Genomic DNA, 23,596 nt, shown 5'->3' with positions numbered 1-23,596 from the left:
ATTCTGCCTCAGGCTCCTGAGTAGCTGGGATTACAGGCGTGTGCCACTCTACCCCGCTAATTTTTGTATTTTTAGTAGAGACAGGGTTTCACCATGTTGGCCAGACTGGTCTCGAACCCCTGACCTCACGTGATGCACCCACCTCAGCCTCTCAAAGTGCTGAGATTACAGACGTGAGCCACCATGCCCAACCAGATTTTTGGATTTGAGATGTTCAACACATATATGTTGCTGACTGGTAGATCACCTGAGGTCAGGAGTTCATGACCAGCCTCGTGAACTGGTGAAATCCCGTCTCTACTAAAAATACAAAAATTAGCCAGGCATAGTGGTACACGCCTGTCATCCCAGCTACTCAGGAGGCTGAGGCAGAAGAATTGCTTGAACCCGGGGGGTGGAGGTTGCAGTGAGCCAGGATCGCACCACTGCACTCCAGCGTGGGTGACAGAGCGACACTCCATCTCAGAAAAAAAAAAAAAAGAACAGTAACAGTTTGAGAGCACCAAATCCAGAAGTCCTTAAATTCATTTCAAAATTTCAGAAAAGTTAACTTTTCAAAACATCACTGTACTTCCAAAAAGGGGAGGAAAATTGAGATTCCAACTTTATTTTCTTCTGAAGTCTACAGAGTAGGGTTTTGTAACCTTGGCACTACTAATATTTGGGGCTAGGCAGTTCTTTGTTGAGGAGTATTATCCTGTGCCTTGTACAATATTTACCAGCATCGTTGGTCTCTGTCCACCACAAGACAGTAGCACCACACCAGTTGGGATAACCGTAAATGTCTCTCGACATTACCAAATACCTGCTGGGGGCCAAAAATCACATCCAGTTGAGAGCCACTGTTATTAAAAGATGTCTCATCTTAGCTGCATGTAATTTGTCTGACAATTTACTAACCTATTTCTAGTTCTTACATGACTCTAGATCAGTAGATGACCGGAAAGAACGTGTAATAAGCAAGAAATGTGTCGTTTTGTCATCACCCCTTCACAATCCCCCTTCGTCACAATGAGGACAAAATGTAAATTTCTAAAAATTCAAATATATTTTAAATTTTCATAACTTAAAAAAGGTCAAATAGGGGGCCAGGCACGGTGGCTCATGTCTATAATCCCAGCACTTTGGGAGGCCAAGGCGGGCGGATCACCTGAGGTTGGGAGTTCGAGACCAGCCTGGCCAACTTGGTAAAACCCTGGCTCTACTAAAAATACAGAAATTAGTTGGATGTGGTGGTGCGCACCTGTAATCCCAGCTGTTTGGGAAACTGAGGCAGAAGAATTGCTTGAACCCATGAGGTGCAGGTTGCACTGAGCCTAGATTGCGCCACTGTACTCGAGCCTGGGCAACAGAGTGAGACTCCATCTCAAAAAAAAAGGTAGACTATGTATTTTACACATGTAAAACCTGCCTATACTCCAGAAGGAATTCCAATAAATTAAAACAGAACTAAATGTGCCAAACAGAACAGAAAGCTATTGAAAGATATAGAAAAATAGGTATTTCTGGAAGTCTGTAACAAAAAACTTTGTAATAGTTCAGCACTGTATTTAGTTCTGAGTTTCTAGACAACAAAAACAAAAGGAAAAATACTGAGTAACTGTTAGGAAATAACACAGCTGACTTGATCGAACCCATGAAGTTGTAAACTCTTACTGCATGTAATACAATACTTACTCCCTCTTTCTTTTCTTTTTCCAAGACAAAGTGAAATCTTTCCGTGCAGCTCTACAAGAAGAGGAACAAGCCAGCAAGCAAATCAACCCGAAGAGACCCCGTGCCCTTTAAACCGGCATTTGCTGCTAAAGGATTCCCAGAACCCTCACTACTGTAACATACAACAGTTCAGCTGTAAGGGCCATTTGAAAGTTTGGAATTTTAAGTGTCTGTGGAAAATGTTTTGTCCTTCACCTGAATTACATTTCAATTTTGTGAAACACTCTTGTCTATAAAATACTTCTAGTCCAGGAGGCACAACCAAGAATTGGGATTAATGAAGCATTTTGTTTCATTTACGCAAATAGTGATTTACTTTTGGAGATCCTTGTCAGTTTTATTTTCTATTTGATGAATTAAGACTGTGGACTCGATCCAGAGCCAGATAGTAGGGGGAAGCCACAGCATTTCCTTTTAACTCAGTTCAATTTTTGTAGTGAGACTGAGCAGTTTTAAATCCTTTGCGTGCATGCATACCTCATCAGTGATTGTACATACCTTGCCCACTCCTAGAGACAGCTGTGCTCACCTTTTCCTGCTTTGTGCCTTGATTAAGGCTACTTACCCTAAATTTCTGAAGCACAGCCAAGAAAAATTACATTCCTTATTTGTCATTGTAAATTACCTTTGTGTGTACATTTTTACTGTATTTGAGACATTTTTTGTGTGTGACTAGTTAATTTTGCAGGATGTGCCATATCATTGAACGGAACTAAAGTCTGTGACAGTGGATATAGCTGCTGGACCATTCCATCTTATATGTAAAGAAATCTGGAATTATGATTTTAAAACCATATAACGTGATTATAATTTTTCTTAGCATTTTCTTTGTAAAGAACTAAAATATAAACTAGTTGGTGTATAATAAAAAGTAATGAAATTCTGAGAAGAGTTTTATCTTAGGAAAATACATATATATGCAGTGTGTGTGCCAGTGTGGTATTAACAAGACTAATAGTGCAATTTGATCCTTACCAATATCATTACTTAATTTGAAGTGTTCATTACCACCCCAAAATACACCTTTTCTATGTACTGTTAAAGGAAATTGGCTTCTGATGCATGAACATTTACATGTACATTGAAAGTAGTCCATAATAGAAGTTAGTTTAAGCCAAGTGTAGACAGTACATTACTCCCTTGAAAAAGAATTAAGCTGAAAGAGTTGACTTTGCCTTAAAAGGCAGATCTAACCCAAGCTCCATCCAGTACCAAATGTGAAACTTCGTTGTTATTTGGTGAGAATCATCAAATTCTCACTAATACATCGGTGTAGGGCATGCTACTTTTTAAACAGCAGCACTTATTTTTACAGATTGCTACTCCAAGGAAGAAAACTGGCCACTTTTCATGTAAATATTTTGTTCAAAGATTTGTATATCTCTCTAGGAGTTTTCCCTCAGTTCCCAGGATGGGGTCCCGGAGTAGATTTAACAGCTAAAAATCTCCCAAGGATATCTTGTTTTGATTTATTTACTCCAGGGAACTACCAGCTCCTTCATAGGAGCCAAAGGGGAGCTATGAATAGAGAGTCACATAAGCCAGATTCTTTACTTTACTGTTCATAAAACCCAGAGAGTAGTTGTGAAAGATCCTAATACAAGTGTGAAAAGCTCTGTAAACATGAAATCTAAAACAAATGTAGATTTTCACAATATGCTTATTAATAAATGAAGTCTATGGAATAAGTTTTAGAGAGAATTTACTTCAATCACCTTTGTTTTGGAAGGGACTCAGGTTTTCTTGCAGCTGTAAGATATATTCTATTTGTGTTTATTTCAAAGGCAAGAGGAAGGATGGAGAACTGTTACAGTTGACCTTGCAGAGGATATTTTAAAAAAGGTAGTTTTTGAGATTAACCGACTTTCAAAGGGCAATAAAGACGTGAATTTGCTCATTTAAAGCACAACAGATTAGCTTCAAATTTATTATTTGCATTGGATGGGTACTGTCTTTGGAAAGTCTCCTTATAGACAAATATGCTGCCTTATACTATGATGGCTTCATTCTGATCAGGTATTTTAAAAATTAGTACCAGAAAAGATATTGGAGGTAGTATAATACAGTCCTTCAGCTTTACAGATAGTGAAAACTGAAGGCCAGAAAAGGAACTAAAACTCAGAAGTTCATAGGGGTAGAGGGAAATAACCCGAGAAAGCCAAGTTAAATCTTAAAATTTTGACTATAAGGATAGAGATGATACAAGTGAACTTCGCAAAAGAGTTTTGTGAAATTAAACAAAAAGTCTACCCTTATGTATATTTCATATTTGTTTAACAAAAGCAGCTTGACGCTTTTGTTCTGGATTATACATCAAGAACAAGCATTATTTTAATTATGTAGTAACATTTACTATATGACTTTGAAGCTAGATTTCAAATCTGGCTTTGTTAAATTAATTGGAAACACTCCTTCTATTAATTTAGGTATTAAAAAAAGCCAAATATCAATAAAGATATTTTTATTAATTTTTTTATAGAAACAAAATAGCTACTAAAACTATTATAATAATGTATATTAACAGCCCTTAGTATTATATTGATTTAAACATAGTAGCTAATAAAACTTGTTTATGACATCTATTGAAATTCTCAATCTGACAGTTTTAAAATAGCTTAAAACTAAGCACCAGGTATATGAAAAAAGTACTGGAAATTTTAATTGTCCAGAAATCACAGGAATACTGGGAACCTGTAGTTATGGGAAATGGCTGTTTTTCTGAAGTTGAAAGCAAATATAAAACTATAAAACCAGTTTCAATTACAAAACCCTTTGAAATTTTGCTATGCCTATAGTTATCTACCTAAGAACCATAAAAAAAGATAATTTTATTGTTAACTTCATTCCAGTTTAGTTTCCTCATTTTACATGTAGGGAGTCATGCCCTTTAAATATGCCTGGCACTGCTCGGTGGCAGTAGCAGACTTGGGCTTACCCAGAACCCTAAGTCTCTGATGCTATAGGATAGCAAAAGAGGTAGGCAATCATAACAGACAGTGTATAGGATAAATAGAGAAGAGAATGAGAGAACCAAAATAAAAATACTTTAAGAAACAATTGTTTTACTGTACATGTGAATAAAAGAAATGGTACGGGGAATGTGAATAACATGAAATGGTATGGGGAATGTGTGAATAGTGAAGCATATTTTAACTGTTTTACTACTGGAGGAACAGAGCTAAAGGCCTAAAGAAGGCCTCACAGTATATAACAGTAAACAGAAGAGTAACATCTTTATACAATAAACTGTTAGAAATGATAAGTTTAAGTGTAAAGTTGTGCGTCTCTGCGGCTCCTGAACTTGAAGATTATGATGAATAGATTGGACCAGCTCTATATATTAAAAACTTGGATACTTAGAACTCTCCAACTTAAAAATTCAGAGTCATAAATGGTGACAACAGTAGTAGTATCGAACCAAAAACAGTCAAGTAAATTATGTCTCTAAAGCAAAAGCATTATCTTCTCAAATACAAAAAATACAAAATTCATTTCTTTTCTTGACCTTGAAAAATTCTGTTTTCCAAACACCTAGGAAAAATGAATACCTTCTGCGTTGAATCCATGTAGCAATCTGAAAAAAGAAATAAAAATGGAATGGTACTGAAAAGCTAATTTGTAGCACATAATGGTATATAGTTCTATACCATTAATTCTAAAACATGAATACAGCATGCTGACAGAACCCACCCACTCCTAATACTAGTTATTAAAGAAACGATACTGGCTGGGCATGGTGGCTCACACCTGTAATCCCAGCACTTTGGGAGGCTGAGGCAGGTAGATTACCTGAGGTCAGGAGTTCAAGAACAGCCTGGCCAACATGGTGAAACTCCATCTCTACTAAAAATACAAAAATTAGCGAGGCATGGTGGCACATGCCTGTAATCCTAGCTACTCAGGTGGCTGAGGCAGGAGACCTGCCTGAACCCGGGAGGCAGAGGTTGCAGTGAGCTGAGATTGTGCCTTTGCACTCCAGCCTGAGGGTCAGAGCAAGACTCTGTCTCACAAAAAAAAAAAGAAATGTTACTGTCTGACTAAATTTATAAGATGTATATTGGTTAAAACCATGCCATGTTGGTGCCTCTTTCATTATAGCTTTTATGTCGTAATGAATTTGACTAAAATTATCTTAGACTCATTATCCCAGGCCTAAGAACTCACTGGCACTTGTTTCAAGGTAACTGAACAACAAGCTGTTTGGAATTGGCTAAAGTCAGATGAATAACCAATCTTACATGCCCCTTCTTCCTTTCTTGAGCTGTTATTTATATTCAAATTACATACACATTATTTCTCCCTGTAGATACCTGTGTACTTAATAGATTCTAGTTAGTAAACTACACATGCCCAATAACTTTGAGGAAATTTAGTGAAAATGAAGGAAAAGATAAAATATTTCTCTTTAGACCTGAGGTTATTTTTAGGCTGGCCCATAGAAACAGGTCCAGATAAATTTCTAAAAAAGCAAAGTAGATACTTATGAATAGCATTCAATGCCTAGGATTAACATCTAAAAAGACTCAGTAGTACTGCTAGCCAGCCAATAAAATATAAACTCCATTTGTCTTAGTTATATAGAACTATGTTTCCAGCTTAGAAAAAGTCAAACCAATGACTTTTAGAACAAACTACCCTCATTTTGTATTCAGCCTCTAACATGGAAGCTTTAAAAGTGAATTGGCTAAATAGGCAAGAACTTCTGAAAGTTAACATCTTAATGATTAAAAACAGTAAGTACAGGTTAGTAATTACCTGGGTAATTAATTGAAGCCTTATTCTATTTTCATAAGACTTACTTGCTTAAATTCAAGCAAAACAAATTTTGGTCTAAATTACCTAGATAATTATGACAGCTTTTTACTTGAGAAGTACAGAACTTGCCTCAGGCTACAAAACTAACTATATTATTACTAAATGGATAACCAGGTAGGATTCTAACTGGCATTATTGTATGCTTAAGATTGATTTAACAACAGCTATTCCCAGTAAGGAAATTTTAAAAATCAGATCTAGTTACATGTATTATGATTTTTCTACCTTATGGACTATTTTGGAGGGATAAGCTATTAAGACTAAGACTATGAATGAGAGTTGGGGAGGGAGCAGGAAGGGAGGAACATGCACACCACATTAACACAAAGGCAATCTTCTGGCTCGGACTGTTCTTTACTACTGTTCTTAAAGAAAATGTTCATTTTGCTGCAGCTAACTAGCCTCCATCTTCTACACCAAATACTATTCCATGCCATGGAAGTGCTATGCAATAACTCTCCCAGGTAGCACCTTATACCGCTTAAAAGCCTTTAAAATCTCTAATCTGAAGGTGTCACAGTAAAGAAATGTAAACATTTAGGAAAACAAGAATGTAATTACCTGATGAAGTCATCTATGTCCATGGAACGGGCCCGTTTGTCACTAAAACCTGTGCTGGTTAGGATTTGCTGTATTTTATCTGCTATGCTGAAATCTTCTGGTATTATCTATCAATATAAGATTCAGAATAAATGAACGACATATCTTTAATGAGGTCACCTTGACTCTTTTTTTTAGTTCAGTAAGTCATAAAATAGTCACCTTTAATATATCTGTTAATAAGACTTTGGAAGGCCTGATTGTTTACATAAGACTTGGATCTCTAAGTGGCTGATCTTTATTAACAAAAACTTGGAATACCTTGAATTAGTAATCCTGTCTATATTAGCCGTTTTCTTCTTTAAAATTCTATAATAGTTATTAGTTTTAGACTTCACAAATAATTAAAACTATAAATTACATTTTAAAGCAACTGTTACTCCTTTCAAAATAATGCATTTTCTTGCTACAGATTTCACCTTAACCACCTCGTTTTTCTCAAAGAGGTGACCTGCCCAAGCCTTGGGAATATTAAGGATTTTACACTTAATGCACATATTTTATCCAAATATTTTTCTTAATCTAACTTAATATTTTTCTATTATACTTAGGCAGATTATCTAATGACTTTTTCCCCATAAAAGAGAAAATGGAGATAGTATTGTGATACATTAAATCATATAGGTTCTGAGTCATAAAAAATAAAAAGAAAATTGGCCTTTATCTCTGTCTGTTCTGTTTAATTAAACTGGAAGCTAAAAAGTTAGCAAACATCACATTACACACACTGTTACACATATGATAAGCATGAGGCAACCAGAAATCTGCTATTGAGCCATATAAACTTTATTTCAATTTCTGGGTATTAAACTTAGAAATTAATAACGATATTTGTAACTGCTATGTGAGCAAAAAACAAGACATGGTCACAATTCAGAGGACAGTAAATTGTACACAGTTATTTTAAGTTGTGCAAGCTACACGTATCTACAGCTTTGAGGAACCTGTAACTGCTGAATCTGATTCTTGATATGGCTAAAAACAACTGTCAGTAGTTAGAGGACAGGGTGAAGTAATCAAAGTTGCTCTTATCTGTTCCACAGGATACACAGCAGCACTGACCTGTCAGAATTCAAGTCAAAATTGTGCTAGTTATGCATTCTATATCGTCTTTTAAGGATCCTATGGAATGTACAAAATAATCTCATGCTAGATCAACAAGAATAAAAATGGACATTTTAAAAGAAAACAAATCAATGAAACTGCAGGAACATTTTCTACTTACAATATTATGGACTGAACAGTGAATTCTGTAGTTTTTTTCCAAGAGTTGTTGCACTGCACTTGATCTGTAGCATAAAGAAGTGATGCCACTGTTATTATTCCAAAGTCAGAATAATTTCTTAATTTAAACTTTTTTTTTTAACTAATATATAAGCCATTTAAGCAATAATTTCATTTTAGATGAAATTAAATCTATGTTATGTATGGTGCAATTAAGGAATTTTAAAAGTTGTTGAATATTTAAACTTATTCAGCAAACACTAATTATATTTAAAGTGCAAAATCCTGATAAATACCTCTTAAATTCTTAGAGAAGTTCTAGACCCTCCACAAAACATCCCCTAAAAAATCTCCAAGCCCTGTAAAACTGTGTCTCACCTCTCTTTTACCCTTGAACCCCAAATTGATGAGCTGCATTTTCCCAAGTTAATAAGATGACACATATCCTTCACAAGTGTGGAAGGGGTCCATCATTGCCTCATTTTTCCAACAAAAAACTAGAGCAGATGTATGGTCAGCGTTTGGGAGTGTTTTCCTGTTTTGCCAAAAAAAACCTGATCTGACTCTCAACTCCAGCAAACTTTCTTCATTAAGTTCTCCTGCCTCCCAAGCTCTAAAGATAGTTAAAAAGGTGAAGTTTGTCTGGACCCATATCTTTATGCTTTAGGGTAGCTGCTCAGGAAAAGAACCAAATTCTAGCATAGTATCTGAAGCACTGGTCCTTTACACATTAGAAATTAGTATAATACTTACTTAAATGCAGCAGAGAGTGTCTTGTTTTTCCTAACAAAGGTTATCCTTACTAGACCATCCCATTCCTGAAATAGAAGATAGACATTTTCTTCAAATTACAAACTTCTTGTTCTTGTCTATGCCTGCTAAGTATTACCTTGTCTTTTAATATATAAATTTGAAGGGAACTTTCTTAAGTGGAAAATGTTCTGTATCTTGATCTGGCTGGCACACAGATGCAAAAGTAAGACACACATTTGATTTTTGTACTTTGGTGCATTTCACTGAGTATGTCTTTTCCTCAGAATTTTTTTTTGACAAGGGTCAAAGCATGACAATTTTTTTTTTAATTTGAAAAAATAAAGCCAGGCACAGTGCTGCATGCTTGTAGTACCAGCTACTCGGGAGGCTGAGGTGGGAGGATCACTTGCGACCAAAAGCTCAAGTCCAGCCTAGGCAACACAGTGCAACTCCATCTTAAAAAAAGAAAGTGGAGGCCGGGCGCGGTGGCTCAAGCCTGTAATCCCAGCACTTTGGGAGGCTGAGATGGGTGGATCACGAGGTCAGGAGATCGAGACCATCCTGGCTAACCTGGTGAAACCCCGTCTCTACTAAAAAATACAAAAAAAAACTAGCTGGGCGAGGTGGCGGGCGCCTGTAGTCCCAGCTACTCGGGAGGCTGAGGCAGGAGAATGGTGTAAACCCGGGAGGCGGAGCTTGCAGTGAGCTGAGATCCGGCCACTGCACTCCAGTCTGGGCGACAGAGTGAGACTCCCTCTCAAAAAAAAAAAAAAAAAAGAAAGAAAGTGGAGGAAAAACAAAATGGTCCCACTTCTGAACAAAGAACATGGCATTTATTTAAATCTAAGTATCACTTTCAAAAATAAGATTCAAAACAGACATGACTTCAGATACTGCCTGTGCAACACCCCTAAACCTCCTTGAAGGAGTTACTGACAAACTACACCATTTACCACCAGTTGACCACAGACACAATCGTGTTTTTCTCTAATGTGGCTGTAGTAAGGTTTTACATCAAGTGGTCTTTCTTGTTTTTAAATCTCAAAAGCAATTACAATTAAAACATGTTACCCATAATATTAGTTTAAAACAACTATTTTCATTTTACCTTGTTTTCCAAGTTTTATTCAATTTTTTCTTTTCTTTTTTTTGAGACTGGGTCTCACTTTATAACTACCTTGCATCAAATTATTCCATCAACTTCAGCAGAGGGATGTGTCCTAATTAACATTTTCCTATGTTTGAATATTTAGGTTGATTCAATATATTTCTGCTGCTATAGACACACATCTTTCAGCCTGGACTTTTTTCCCCTTTTATTGATTAAGCCAATATTTTAACCTCACCTGAAAATTGATGGGTGGTGGTGGATTCTTAGGTTCTATCCTTACAACACTGGATTCCACCTTGGGCGGTGGTCTGAAGTTATTCTTTCCAACCTGTTAATGAAAGAGTACTTAAGTGGTACTCTCAAAGGCAACTTTTATTTAGTAACCAAAGATGCTGTCCTCACAGAAGGCACAACTAGATGCTCAAGGATGAGTTAAGCTAGATTATTTCAATAATAAAAATCACTGGCTGGGCGCTTTGGCTCACACCTGTAATCCCAGCACTTTGGGAGGCCAAGGCAGATGGATCGTTGAGCCCAGGAGTTCAAGACCAACCTGGACAACATAGCGAAACTCTGTGTCTATGAAAAATACCAAAATATTAGCCAGGCATGGTGACACACAGCTCTAGTCCCAGCTACTCAGGAGACTGAGGTGAGAGGACTGCTTGAGTATGGGAGGCAGAGAGCGCAGCGAGCCACTGCACTGCAGCTTGGGTGACAGACTGAGATTCTGTCTCAGAAAAAAGAGAAAGAGAACAAAATTCACTTACTTTCATTAGATGGTCCACACGTGCCAACAGCTGTGTATTAATTGAGAGTCTGCAGTATAACTTATCTCCAGGTTTTGCAACCAGTCGGAGGGCAAATTCTCTTTGAAACATAAGTATAGCACATCTGAAAAGAAAGCAGAAAGGAATAAAGAAAATGGTCATTGTCAACTATAAATGAATTTTGACTGCAATGAATTTTCTTGGGAGAGAAATAGCAAAGCATTAGCAGCTGATTATAAGGTAGAAGAACACTTTCAGCCTTTTTTATTGCTACAGAATGAGAGAGCTGGCTTTGTTTTTATAATGGCTGTACTCCTCACCGCAAGATAGCTTGCAAATATAAGCCTTTAAAGACTGGATGAGAAGGTGTTTCAAATCAGCACTAGTCCATCACCTCTTCTATGAAAACAAGTGAAACACATTGTTTCAGCAGCAGAAATATATTTATGGGGTAGCAGACACGTTTAAGGAAGAGATGAGGCTGAAAAGGCAGATTGTGATGTTCAATGTCTCCTTGATTTGACAGGTTAAAAGATGTACACCTTTTTTTTTTGAGATGGCATTTCACTCTTGTCACCCAGGCTGGAGTGCAATGGCGTAATCTTCACTCACTACAACCTCCATCTCCTAGGTTCAAGTGATTCTCGTGCCCCAGCCTCCCGAGTAGCTGGGATTGCAGGCACACGCCACCACCCCTGGTCGATTTTTCTATTTTTAGTACAGACAGTGTTTCACCATGTTGGCCAGGCTGGTCTGGAACTCCTGACCTCAGGTGATCCGCCCACCTCGGCCTCCCAAAGTGCTGGGATTACAGGCATGAGTCACCATGCCCAACCAAAAGATGTAGACTTTTTATTCAGCAGGCAATGGGGAGACTTTGTAGGGGTTAATGAACAGAAGAGCATCTTCAAAGCTCCACTTTGACATTCAAACTTTTGACAATGAGTCACATTAAAAAATACATTTGGCATTGCAAGCCAAGCCACAAATGTCTGTGTGTATATGTGTTTATATTGTATTTCAAAACAAAAGTTTCATGGAACTATAATCACCTGGACTACATGCAATGCCCTCTGATATATTCCATTCCATGTCATTAAAAAAAAAAAAAGATGGTCATGACTCATTAATTTAATAACCACTAAATAGTTTTTGACTTGCAGTTTGAAAACCACTAGTATGTAATGTAGAAAGTGACTTCAAAGTTCATGGAAATATTGAGTTAAAAGATAAAAATAAGGCACCTATAATCACAGCACTTTATGAGGCCAAGGCAGACAGATCGCTTGAGCTCAGGAGTCCAAGACCAGCCTGGGCAGAACATGGTGAGACCCCGTCTCTAAAAAAAATATAAAAATTAGCTAGGCATGCTAGTACACCCCTGTAGTCCCAGCTATTCAAGAGTCTGACGTAGGAGAATCATCTGAGCCCAGCCTAGGAGAGGCTGAGGTTGCGGTGAGCTGAGATCTCACCACTGCACTCCAACCTATCTCAAGAAAAGAAAAAAAAGAAAAGACATGAACTTTATTATTCAACATAAGCTCCATCAAGTTCAAGACACTTTTGTAAGTGATGATACCAGCCTTTTAGTCTGTATCAAAGAAACTGAGGCTCTGGGGAATTTAACCATGTCACTGCAGTCTTTTTTTTTTTTTTTTTTTAACATTACTAACTGAAGAAAAAAGGGTACCCTTTCAAGATTTTTTAAGACCAGGAAACGAAAATAAATCAGAAGGGCCGGGCACCATGGTTCATGCCTGTAATAATCCCAGCATTTCGGGAGGCTGAGGTGGGCAGATCACTTGAGCTCAGGAGTAGGAGACCAGCCTGGGCGACATGGCAAGACCTATTGCTAAAAAAAATACAAAAATTAGCTGAGTATGGTGGCACATGCCTGTAATCTCAGCTACTTGGGAGGCTGAGGTGGGAGGAATGCTTGAGCCCAGGAAGTGGAGGCTGCAGTGAGTGCAGATCACACCACTGCTCTCCAGCCTGGGAACCAGAGCAAGACTATCTCATGAAATAAAAAGTAAGTAAGTCAGAAGGGGCCAAATGAGGACTGTAAGGTGGATGCCTAACCATTTCCCATTGAAACTCTCAAAAAGTTGCCCTTGTGTGAGGAGAGGAAGGAGTAGAAGTGTTATGGTGGAGGAATCTCTGGGGAAGCTTTCCTGGGAGTTATGCTGCTACAACTTTAGCTAACTTTCTCAAAACACTTTTGTAATAAGCAGATGTTATCATTCTTTGTTCCTAAAGAAAGTCAGCAAGCAAAATGCCCTGAGCATTAAAAAAAAAAAAATTGTTGCTATGGGCTTTGCTCTTGACTGGTCTGCTTTTGCTTTGACTCGACCCATTCTGCCTCTTGGTAGGCATTATGTTGACTCTGCTTTGTCTTTAGGGTCACAATGGTAAAGCCATATTTCATCTCCATTACAATTCTTTGAAGAAATGCTTCAGGATCTTGTTTTCTTTTGTGATAATCTCGCTGTTACCCAGGCTGGAGTGTGGAGGGCAGTGGCACAATCTCGGCATACTGCAACCTCCGCCTCCTGAGTTCAAGCGTTTCCCGTCTCAGCCTCCCGAGTAGCTGGGGTTACAGGTGCCCACCACAATGCCCAGCTAATTTTTGTATTTTCAGTAGAGACGGGGTTTCACCATGTTAGCCAGGCTGGTCTCCTAACTTCAAGTGATCTGCCCACCTCGGTCCCCCAGAGTGCTAGGATTACAGGTGTGAGCCACTCCACCCGGCCATGTTTCAGGATCTTGATCCCAGTTATCTAAAATTTCCACTGGAAACTCTGCTTTTATGTGCAGCTGATTTGAGTACAATGTTTTTTGTTTTGTTTTCTCATAAAATATTTCAGAAAAGAGGATATGACAGTTTGAGTATCCATCAAGTAGAAACTTTAACTTTGATTTTGCAGTCAGAATTGTGTAAGTTGAACCAACTGAGATGTCTATGGTGTGGGCTATTGTTTGTGCTGTTCAATGTTTTTCTTCGTCACATAGGGAACAAACAAGATGAATGTTTTCCACAAATTTGATGTGGCTGGTCTGCCACTGTAGGCTTCATTTTCAACACTGTCTCATCCCTTCTTAAAACGAGTTATCCATTTGTAAACTGCTGATTTCTTTGGGATACTGTCCCCATAAACTTTCTGTAAAGCATCAATGATTTCACCATTCTTCCAACTAGGCTTCACCATAAATTGGATGTTTGTTCTTTCTTTAATTTTAGCAGAGTTCATGTTGCTGATAGGGGCTCTTTTCAAACTGATGTCTTATCCTTCTCAGTGCCTCACACTAGATCCTGCTCAGTTAGTACAGAGTTTATTGTGGTGCAGAAAAATTTTGAAATCCATGCATAGTTCTTTCATAATACACATTTTCCATGAACTTTTTGAAGACCTCTTATACTAGAGACCGGTTAGCAAACCACTGCAATTGTCCAGACCTAAGGTAATAAAAATTCTAACCTAGGCTTACCCGCAGGAAGATTCAAAGATAGGGAGAGGCTCTCTGTTCTCAGAAGCAGGACTTCTAGCATCCTGTCCCCAAATAACCTCTCAATCAAAAAGAGAGGAAGACCTCCACATGAATCAACATTTTCTATGAAAATTCTTCAGTAGTTTTTCAACTGACCTGACTCATTTTTGGCTACCTTCACCACCTCAATTGTAAGTCTTTCAAAATTTGGCAGTAACTCTAGTCTTTTGTCACAAACCTGAAAAAAGGTCGATGTAGCAACAGCTTGAAGACAAAAGGCGATGAGATCTGTAAGAGAATTAACTAGTTATTTCTGGGAAACACACGTCAGAGAAACACTTAGTATCATGTTCCTGAAAATGTGAGAACATACCTGATAAGGCAAATTTGCCACACAAGTATCAAAGAATGGCAAATCTGTTTTCAACACATCACCCACTAGTACTTGAAGTTTGCTGGCCGCAGGCCTGATGAGAAAAGAAGAAATATAAAAAGACTGTTGTTTCATGAGATTGAAATGACTTTAATTCTATTATGTATACTCACGTGCCCTGAACTCTTTTGTGAAGTTCAGCTACCAGCCTAGGGTCAAGTTCACAAGCAACAACCTAATTAAAAAAAAAAAAATTATTTAGGTGAATTATGGAATATAAATATTTTATTGTTATCCCAACAGGAACTCTTACATGATTTATGTGACAAACTTCTTTTCCCATTTCTACCACCAATATTCCTTCAATTGTACTTGCCTACTTCAAATAACAAACAAAAATGGGCTGGGTACAGTGGCTCATGCCTGTAATCCCAGCACTTTGGGAGGCCGGGGTGGGCGAATCACAACGTCAGGAGTGAAACACCAGCCTGGCCAACATGGTGAAACCCCATCTCTACTAAAAATACAAAATATTAGGCCAGGTGCAGTGACTCAACGCCTGTAATCCCAACACTTTGGAAGGCCGAGGCAGGCGGATCACCTGAGGTCAGGAATTCGAAACCAGCCTGGCTAACAAGGAGAAACCCCATCTCTACTAAAAATGCAAAAATTAGCTGGGCACAGTGGTGGGCGCCTGTAATCCCAGCTACTCAGGAGGCTGAGGCAGGAGAATTGCTTGAACCCGGGATGTGGAGGTTGCAGTGATTTGAGATCATGCCATTGCACTCCAGCTTGGGCGACAGAGAGAGACTCCATCTCAAAACAAAAACAAAAACAGAAACAACACAAAAAATTAGCTGGGCTAGTGGTGGGCACCTGTAATCCCAGCTATTCAGTAGGCTGAGGCAGGAGAATTGCTTGAACCCTGGAGGCAGAGGTTGCCATGAGCCAAGACTGCGCCACTGCACTCCAGCCAGGGCGACAGAGTGAGGCTCCATCTCAAAACAAACCAATAAAAAAGCCGGGTGTGAGGCTGAGGTGGGTGGATCACGAGTTTAGGAGATCGAGACCAGCCTGGCCAACATGGTAAAATTCTATCTCTACTAAAAAATTCAAAAATTAGCTGTTGCAGCGAGCCGAGATCGCGCCATAGCACTCCAGCCCGGCAACAGAGCGAGACTCGGTCTCAAAAACAAACAAATGAACGAACAAACACCACCACCCAGAAAAGTAGACAACCAGATTATGTGAGAGTTCTACCCATATAATCAATAGAATCACGTTTCATCTGTCTCCATGCTTTGTAATCGAACAGATGATGAAAGAAAATATACCACGTCTGTGCAGTCAGTGTTGTTAGAGAAGAGCGTACAATGCAATTGCTCTTACTGTAAGTATGTCACATCTACTGAGATACACAATACATGGCATAGATAACTTTTCAAGTAAATGAACTAAATGTCAAATAAGGCCGAAATTGAAATTTTATTCCAATTTCAGCTGAGGTTTCATTGACTTCTTTTATTTTTATTAAAAACACTTTTTTTAAGAGATGGGGTCTCACTCTGTTGCCCAGGCTGGAGTGGAGTGGCGCTATCATAGCTCACTGCTGCCTTGAAGTCCTGGGCTCATGGGATCCTCCCACCTCACCTTCCTGTGCAGCTGGGACCACAGGTGTGTACCACGCCAGGCTAATTTCCTTTCTTTATTTTTTATAGAGACGGGTCTCACTATGTTGCCTGGGCTGGTCTCAAAACTCTGGACTCAAACAATCCTCCCACCTTGGCCTCCCAAAATGCTGGGATTACAGGCGTGAGCCACCATGCCTAGCCTCTTTTTTATTTTTTATAGAGATTGGGTCTCACTTTGTTGAGCAGGCTAGTCTCAAGCTCATGGCTTCAAGCAATCTTCCTGCCTCAGCCTCCCAAAGTGCTGGGATTACAGATGTGAGCCACAGCTCCTGGCCCCACTTCTATATAAACCGTCTTTACAGGGTAAACAATGTGCTGCTTATTCTGTTTGGCTCCCAGATGTATCTTTATTTTTATTTTTTGAGACAGGGTCTCGCTCTGTCACCCAGGCTGCAGTGAAGTGGTAGGATCATGACTCACTGGAGCCTCAACCTCCCAGGCTCAGGTAATCCTCCCACCTCAGCCTCCCTGGTAGCTGGGGCTACAGTCATGCACCACCACGCCCAGCCAATTTTTTGTAGAGATGGGGTTTCACCATGTTGCCCAGACGGTCTCGAACTCCTAGGCTCAAGCCATCTACCCACCTTAGCCTCCCAAAGTGCGGGGATTACAGGTATGAGCCACCACGAAAGGCTTTCCCAGATATATTATCTACTTCTCTCTGCGTCCTATGGATAATGAAGTCCAGTTCCCTTACCTTTCAACTTCTGGTTGGAAGTGGCCCGTGAAAGGCACCAGCATTATAGGGTACAAAGGGAAGGGGCTGGGTATTTCCTTCCTAATTAAACTCCCTGTTGAGGTTGGGTATGGTGGTTTATGCCTGTCATCCCAGCACTTTGGGAGACCAAGGTGGGCGATCACCTGAGATCAGGAGTCTGAGACCAGTCTGGCCAACATGGTGAAATCCCATCTCTACTAAAAATACAAAAACAAGCCAGCGTGGTGGCAAGTGCCTGTAATCTCAGCTACTTGGGAGGCTGAGGCAGGAGAATCTCTTGAACCCAGGAGGCAGAGGTTGCCGTGAGCCAGGACCGCATCACTGCACTCCAGCCTGGGGAACAGAGTGAAACTCCCTCTCAAAAAAAAAAAAAAATTCCCTGTTGAAATACCTAAGTGGTTTCTGTTTTCCTGACTGAAATATCTCCTATTTTCTTTTTCTTTTTTTTTGAGACAGAGTCTTACTCTGTCACCAGGCTGGAGTGCAGTGGTGCAATCCTGGCTCACTACAACCTCTGACTCCCGGGTTCAAGTGGTTCTCCTGCCCCAGCCTCCGGAGTAGCTGGGACTACAGGCACCCGCCACCACACCCAGCTAATTCCTATATTTTTAGTGGAGATGGGGTTTCACCATGTTGGCCAGGATGGTCTCAATCTCTTGACCTCATGATCCAACCGCCTCGGCCTCCCAAAGTGCTGGGATTACAGGCGTGAGCCACCGCGCCCGACCGAAATATCTCATATTTTCTAAGACAAAATTTCCAACAAGGGATCAGGAGTTACTACTAAAATAATAGCAATTAATTAAAACATATTCACATTGAAAACCAACTGAGCTTGCTAACATAGTCATTGTGATACCAACCATTAAATCCCCTTTTTACCTTTTTTGCCTTTTCTAACAACTTTACAGTCATGTTGCCAGTTCCAGGTCCAACTTCTAGCACTACATCAGTTGGTCTTAAGGCAGCCTAAAAGCAAGCACGAACACTTTAGCTCTTCTGGCACATCAGAACACAGAAGTTAATTTACACTTGACCATCTTTACTCGTATGTGCTCCAATAAGAGCTCTTAATCTGACTCCATTTTTAGATTCTTCATGATCGATGTGGTTAACAAAATTATCTCAATAACATTTGGTGCAAATGAAAATCTAAAACCTCTCCTAACTTGGAGGAATACTGCTCAACTTTAGGAGTCAGAAAAGCAGGAACAGCATTTCTGGGATTGGCATTCTGATTTCTATCTAGAAATACTCCAATCGCCTCTTGTTACCTTCTCTGTTCACATCAACAAGTTCAAATGGGAAAGGACTGTACGTGCTGGACGAGGTTTTTTCAATTCTCAACCCACCTATGGTTTCAAGGATGCAGAAGAGCAGCAACTGTATACAAAATTGAATGTCTGCACACAGCTATAATATTCTAGGGCCACAGCTTTCATCAGATGCTCAAAGGAAACTATGAGCTAAAAAGGTTAAAATAGTACACCAGGCCGGGCGCGGTGGCTCAAGCCTGTAATCCCAGCACTTTGGGAGGCCGAGACGGGCGGATCACGAGGTCAGGAGATCGAGACCATCCTGGCTAACACTGTGAAACTCCGTCTCTACTAAAAAACACACACACACACACACAAAAAAAACTAGCCGGGTGAGGTGGCGGGCGCCTCTAGTCCCAGCTACTCAGGAGGCTGAGGCAGGAGAACGGTGTAAACCCGGGAGGCGGAGCTTGCAGTGAGCTGAGATCCGGCCACTGCACTCCAGCCTGGGCGACAGAGCAAGACTCCGTCTCAAAAAAAAAAAAAAAAAAAAAATAGTACACCAACCTTTTTTTTCCTCATTTTTCAAATGACAGGAAGCCCGACAAGATCCTTTAACTATGTAATGCTCTTTCTACAACTCCAAGATGTTTTTCTTGCTTTTAATCATAAGTGTAATCTGCACCGTGTATATTTCACTTCCTAGCACCCAATCATCCATAACCATAAGAGAGCATCAATAACTCAGATAGGAATAATACTCCAAGCAATTTATATGTGGTACTGGAATACATCAAATAATTTATATGTGGTACTATATGTTTTTCTGGGGAACAAACTTTCTAATGTGTGGTTTAGACATAAATAGATGGAGTACATAAAAACTAAAAGTGATCAAAAAAGTGATTAGAAATAGAAGAATAATTATCTTGAACAAATACAAAGGTCCAGCTATAAAGTAGATAATCCACAAAAAGACACAGAATTAGGAACCAGGAGAAACTCAGACCCACAGAATGAATCTTATTTATGCAGAAGACAGCCCGTGAATCCTAGACAATTATTTGATTCATTCAACAAATATTTACAGAGCATCTAATTTATGGCAGGCAGACTTTCTGCCCTTATGTATTCACAGGAATAAAATTAATAAACCAACAAGTCTCTCCCTTTCCTCTTCCATACCCACCTTATCGATAATGCTGTTAATAATGAGAGGATTTTTCAAAATGTGCTGCCCAATTCCCGTGTTGAACATGAGTCCTGTAAGAAAACACGAAACAGCCTTAATTTTCCTAATGAGATTAGATATTATAGACAGTCCCAGAGAAGAAAGCTGCATGGGTAGGGGGAAGATTTCTGAGCCAACCAGGGCCATGAAACCTCACGCCAGGACTGACAAACTCTTTTTTTTTTTTTGAGACGGAGTCTCGCTCTGTCCCTCGGGCTGGAGTGCAGTGGCCGGATCTCAGCTCACTGCAAGCTCCGCCTCCCGGGTTTACGCCATTCTCCTGCCTCAGCCTCCCGAGTAGCTGGGACTACAGGCGCCAGCCACCTCGCCCGGCTAGCTTTTTTGTATTTTTTAGTAGAGACGGGGTTTCACCGTGTTAGCCAGGATGGTCTCGAACTCCTGACCTCGTGATCCGCCCATCTCGGCCTCCCAAAGTGCTGGGATTACAGGCTTGAGCCACCGTGCCCGGCGACAAACTCTTTAAGTTCATCCTCCAGCTGTAAAGGAAGCCAGCGACGACGCGCAGGGCCTGCGGCCGACTGGGGGACCCACCCCGGCCTTCCGCGCTCATGGGAGCGTGTCCTGACCGGCCTCCGCCGATCAGGTCTCGGTCCGCACCCAGGCTAGGTCCTGCCAGAAGACCTGACCCGACCCCAGCTACCTCGCGGGGATCCGCACCTCCAGCGCTCTTCAGCTCCCGGCGCTGCTCCTGCCGCCCGCGGCGGCGGCCAACGGCCCCCGACTTGACCTTCGGCATCTTGGCAGGAAGCGGGCCCACAGGCCCAGGACGTCAAGGAGGACCAAAGTGGGCCAGCGTGAGAAAGCCACCACGTGGGAACCGCCGCCTCGCGCCGCCCGCACCACTCTGGCCCAAGCTCAGGAGGGGCAAGGGTCCGCCCCCTCCCGTACGCTCTGGGCTCCTCCTCCAGAAAGAGGGCGGACCTTGGAGCCCACTGACTGCCGGGAATTGGAGTCACCCAGAGAAGAAAGCCGACCTGAGGGAGCCTACAGATCCCAGAAGACACCGCGCTACTGAGGCGTGCAGTCTGGAGTTGGAGTAGCCCTTGTCCCAATCCGAGCTGTATAAGAAGGTGTTGGTGTGGTGCTCTCGGTGTTGCGAAGGCTGTTTAAGTTATATGATGAGGTTAAGCCTATGGATGTTTTAGAAGGCCAGGTTCTGGGATCGTTGAGGTCCGAAGAAATATTCACGTGCCTCCCTCCTGTTTTCCTGCAGCTTGTGGGGCTGGGAAACCCGGGATTTGGGGATGAGCTTGCTCACTTGTGGGAATGCATTTTTTGCTGCTTGCCTTGGGGAAAAGAACTGCGAGAGTGGAATTAACGTCTGGTTTCGCTAGGGCTATGGTTGCTTCTATTAGGATTAGAAGGCTGGGCGCGGTGGCTCAAGCCTGTAATCCCAGCACTTTGGGAGGCCAAGACGGGCGGATCATGAGGTCAGGAGATCGAGACCATCCTGGCTAATACGGTGAAACCCCGTCTCTACTAAAAAATACAAAAAAACTAGCCGGGCGAGGTGGTGGGCGCCTGTAGTCCCAGCTACTCGGGAGGCTGAGGCAGGAGAATGGCGTGAACCCGGTAGGCGGAGCTTGCAGTGAGCCGAGATCCGGCCACTGCACTCCAGCCTGGGCGACAGACCGAGACTCTGTCTTAAAAAAAAAAAAAAAAAAAGGATTAGAAGAGTAATTATCTTGAACAAATACAAAGGTCCAGCTATAAAGTAGATAATCCACAAAAAGACACAGAATTGGGAACCAGGAGAAACTCAGACCCACAGAATGAAGCTTATCGTGCAGAAGACAGCCCGTGAATCCTAGAAAATTATTTGATTCATTTAACAAATTCCTTTTGTGCCTCATCATTCACTCCGTAAACATTTATTGAGCTCCAGCTGTGTAGCAAACACTGCTGGGGATTCTACGTAAGAAACTTACCTCAAAGTTTATTCTATTGAGAGAGATGGACAGAAACTCCAAAACGCTGTAAATACGATAACGTATTGGTCATTGTGCTAGGACAGCGTGCCTGACTATAAAATCCGTGAGTACCAGGGCCACAATATCCACGTCTGTCTTGCCAGCCAGTGTAATGTCTCTCTTAAATTTTTCTGTGTGTATTCTGTTTCGCTGAAGAAATAGCTTCTTCCTGTCATTACTAAAGCTAACTTTCTTTTGAGCAGTTCATTGTGTGCATTCCCAAACCTTGGTCTTAGGCCTTTCTTTCTTTGATGTAGTTCTAAGTCAGAAAAAAAAAAGTCTTATATACCCTAGTAGCACCTTCAGCTATATGTTTCATTTCAGTAATCATTGTTATTCCACAAGTCTAAAGAGTCTACACTGTGCTAGGCACTTCCAAATGTTAATAGGGTGGACATGGCCTGGAGAGGTGGCTCATGCCTGTAATCCCAGCACTTTGGGAGGCCAAGGCGGGCGGATCACTTGAGCTGAGAAACTTGAGATCAACCTGGGCAACAATGTGAGACCCCGTCTCTACAAAAAATACAAACATTAGCCAGGCGTGCTGGTGCAGGCCTGTAGTCTGAGCTACTCAGGAGGCTGAGGTGGGAGCATCACTTGAGCCCAAGAATTTGTAGTGAGCCAAGATTGCACCAACCTGGGTGACAGCATGATAGCCTGTCTAAAAAAAAAAGAAAAAAGAGGATGATCATGACACAAAATGCTGTGTGTGATTTGTTATTGTTGTTTTTTTTGGTGGGGGGGGGGGTGGTTTTGTTTTTTTGAGACAGTCTCACTCTGTCACCCAGTCTGGAGTGCAGCGGCATGATCTCAGCTCACTGCAACCTCTGCCTGCCGGGCTCAAGCGATCCTCCCACCTCAGCCTCCCAAGTAGCTGAGATGACAGGCATGAACCACCTTGCCCAGTTAATTTTTGTATTTTTTGTAGAAGCAGGGTCTCATTTTGTTCCCCAGGCTGATTTCAAACTTCTCAGCTCAAGTGATCTACCCACCTTGGCCTCTAGGTTGCATTTCTTCTGTGAAATAAAAGGATGCATTTCTTCTGTGAAATAAAAGGATGCATTTCTTCTGTGAAATATACGGTTACATTTCTTCTGTGAAATAAAAAGCAAGTTTTTCTGTAGAGAAGGAGCTGTGGAGGTGATAGGACAGAGGGCATGAGTGCGGAGAAGGTTTGAAGATCCTTTATGGGCAATGGGGGAGGAAGATTAGAAGGAATTCAAGAAGACATGGCATGTCTTCCAGCTAAATGTGGAGCCCAGAGCCCAGTATCTCCAATGTGTACTGCTGTGTAACCACAGCCTGGAGAGAAGAGCAGAGAAGGCAAATGGTTCTTTTGATTCATCAATGAATGACCACTATTGCTCCCTAGAATAACATTGTAGGCCTCTCACATTAAGTTCCTATTTACCTTACTTATTTACTTCCCAACGTCATCAAGTTCCTTTTTCTTTCTTAAACATCTTTATACCTCCGCTTTGTGAGTACTGTTCCCTTTGCATTCTCAACCTTCCCCTGGATAACTTTTGTTTGCCCTTAAAGACAATGTTTGCCCTCTATCTTAAATATATATATATGTATAAACATATATATATATAAACATATATATGTATAAACATATATATATACTTAAGATAGAGCCTCGCTCTGTCACCCAGGCTGTAGTGCAGTGCCATGATCTTGGCTCACTGCAACCTCAGCCTCCCAGGTTCAAGCTATTCTCATGCCTCAGCCTTTCAAGTAGCTGGAATTACAGGTGTGTACCACCATGCAGGCTATTTTTTTTTTTTTCTTTTTTTAATAGAGATAGGTTTTCACCATGTTGCCCAGGCTGGTCTTGAACTGGCCTCAAGTGGTCTGC

At 40.9% G+C, this 23,596-nt stretch overlaps 2 protein-coding genes across 6 annotated transcripts in view; one reads left to right on the top strand and one right to left on the bottom strand.

The window, feature by feature from the left end:
* KIF2A (kinesin family member 2A) overlaps positions 1-7,242 on the top strand; it is an 86,049-nt gene extending 78,807 nt beyond the window's left edge. For 2 of the 3 annotated variants that reach the window (XM_023210473.2, XM_023210474.1), the window contains exon 20: positions 1,703-3,404. In XM_023210473.2, the coding sequence (XP_023066241.1) occupies positions 1,703-1,788 (86 nt within the window). In that variant the 3' untranslated portion in view covers positions 1,789-3,404. Of the gene's footprint in view, positions 1-1,702 lie in introns of all 3 variants that reach the window. The other variant, XM_023210475.1, reaches the window with a different exon arrangement.
* On the bottom strand, positions 4,762-20,689 carry DIMT1 (DIMT1 rRNA methyltransferase and ribosome maturation factor). 3 transcript variants are annotated; one of them, XM_023210477.2, is made up of 12 exons: positions 20,423-20,689; positions 19,703-19,776; positions 18,140-18,226; positions 15,022-15,083; positions 14,849-14,942; positions 14,714-14,763; positions 10,990-11,113; positions 10,455-10,547; positions 9,109-9,173; positions 8,357-8,420; positions 7,093-7,199; positions 4,762-5,290 (listed from the first exon to the last, which is right to left on the bottom strand). In XM_023210477.2, the coding sequence occupies exons 1-12, from the start codon at positions 20,499-20,501 to the stop codon at positions 5,248-5,250; spliced, it is 942 nt and encodes a 313-aa protein (XP_023066245.1). In that variant the 5' UTR covers positions 20,502-20,689; the 3' UTR covers positions 4,762-5,247. The 3 variants fall into 3 exon arrangements, with proteins under 3 accessions (XP_023066245.1, XP_023066247.1, XP_023066246.1); XM_023210478.2 differs by having other exon boundaries at positions 4,764-5,290; positions 20,406-20,648; XM_023210479.1 differs by lacking the exons at positions 15,022-15,083; positions 18,140-18,226; positions 19,703-19,776; positions 20,423-20,689 and having other exon boundaries at positions 10,990-11,120; positions 14,720-14,763; positions 14,849-14,933.
* Positions 20,690-23,596: the final 2,907 nt, after the last annotated feature.

The sequence above is a fragment of the Piliocolobus tephrosceles genome, chromosome 4 (assembly GCF_002776525.5).
Source record: "Piliocolobus tephrosceles isolate RC106 chromosome 4, ASM277652v3, whole genome shotgun sequence".
NCBI lineage: Eukaryota > Metazoa > Chordata > Mammalia > Primates > Cercopithecidae > Piliocolobus > Piliocolobus tephrosceles.
Note: the sequence above shows the minus strand (reverse complement) of the source record. Positions and strands in the feature narration are given on the sequence as shown.

Bases quoted from the DNA above. Each gene is read 5' to 3' on its own strand.
- DIMT1 (XM_023210477.2), bottom strand. From the start codon at position 20,501: ATGCCGAAGGTCAAGTCGGGGGCCGTTGGCCGCCGCCGCGGGCGGCAG. The intron at 11,114-14,713 runs GTTTGTGACAAA...CTTTCTTTTCAG, and splicing joins CTACATCGACCTTTTTTCAG to ATGTGCTATACTTATGTTTC. The intron at 9,174-10,454 runs GTGAGGTTAAAA...CTTCTATTTCAG, and splicing joins CACCACCCATCAATTTTCAG to GAATGGGATGGTCTAGTAAG.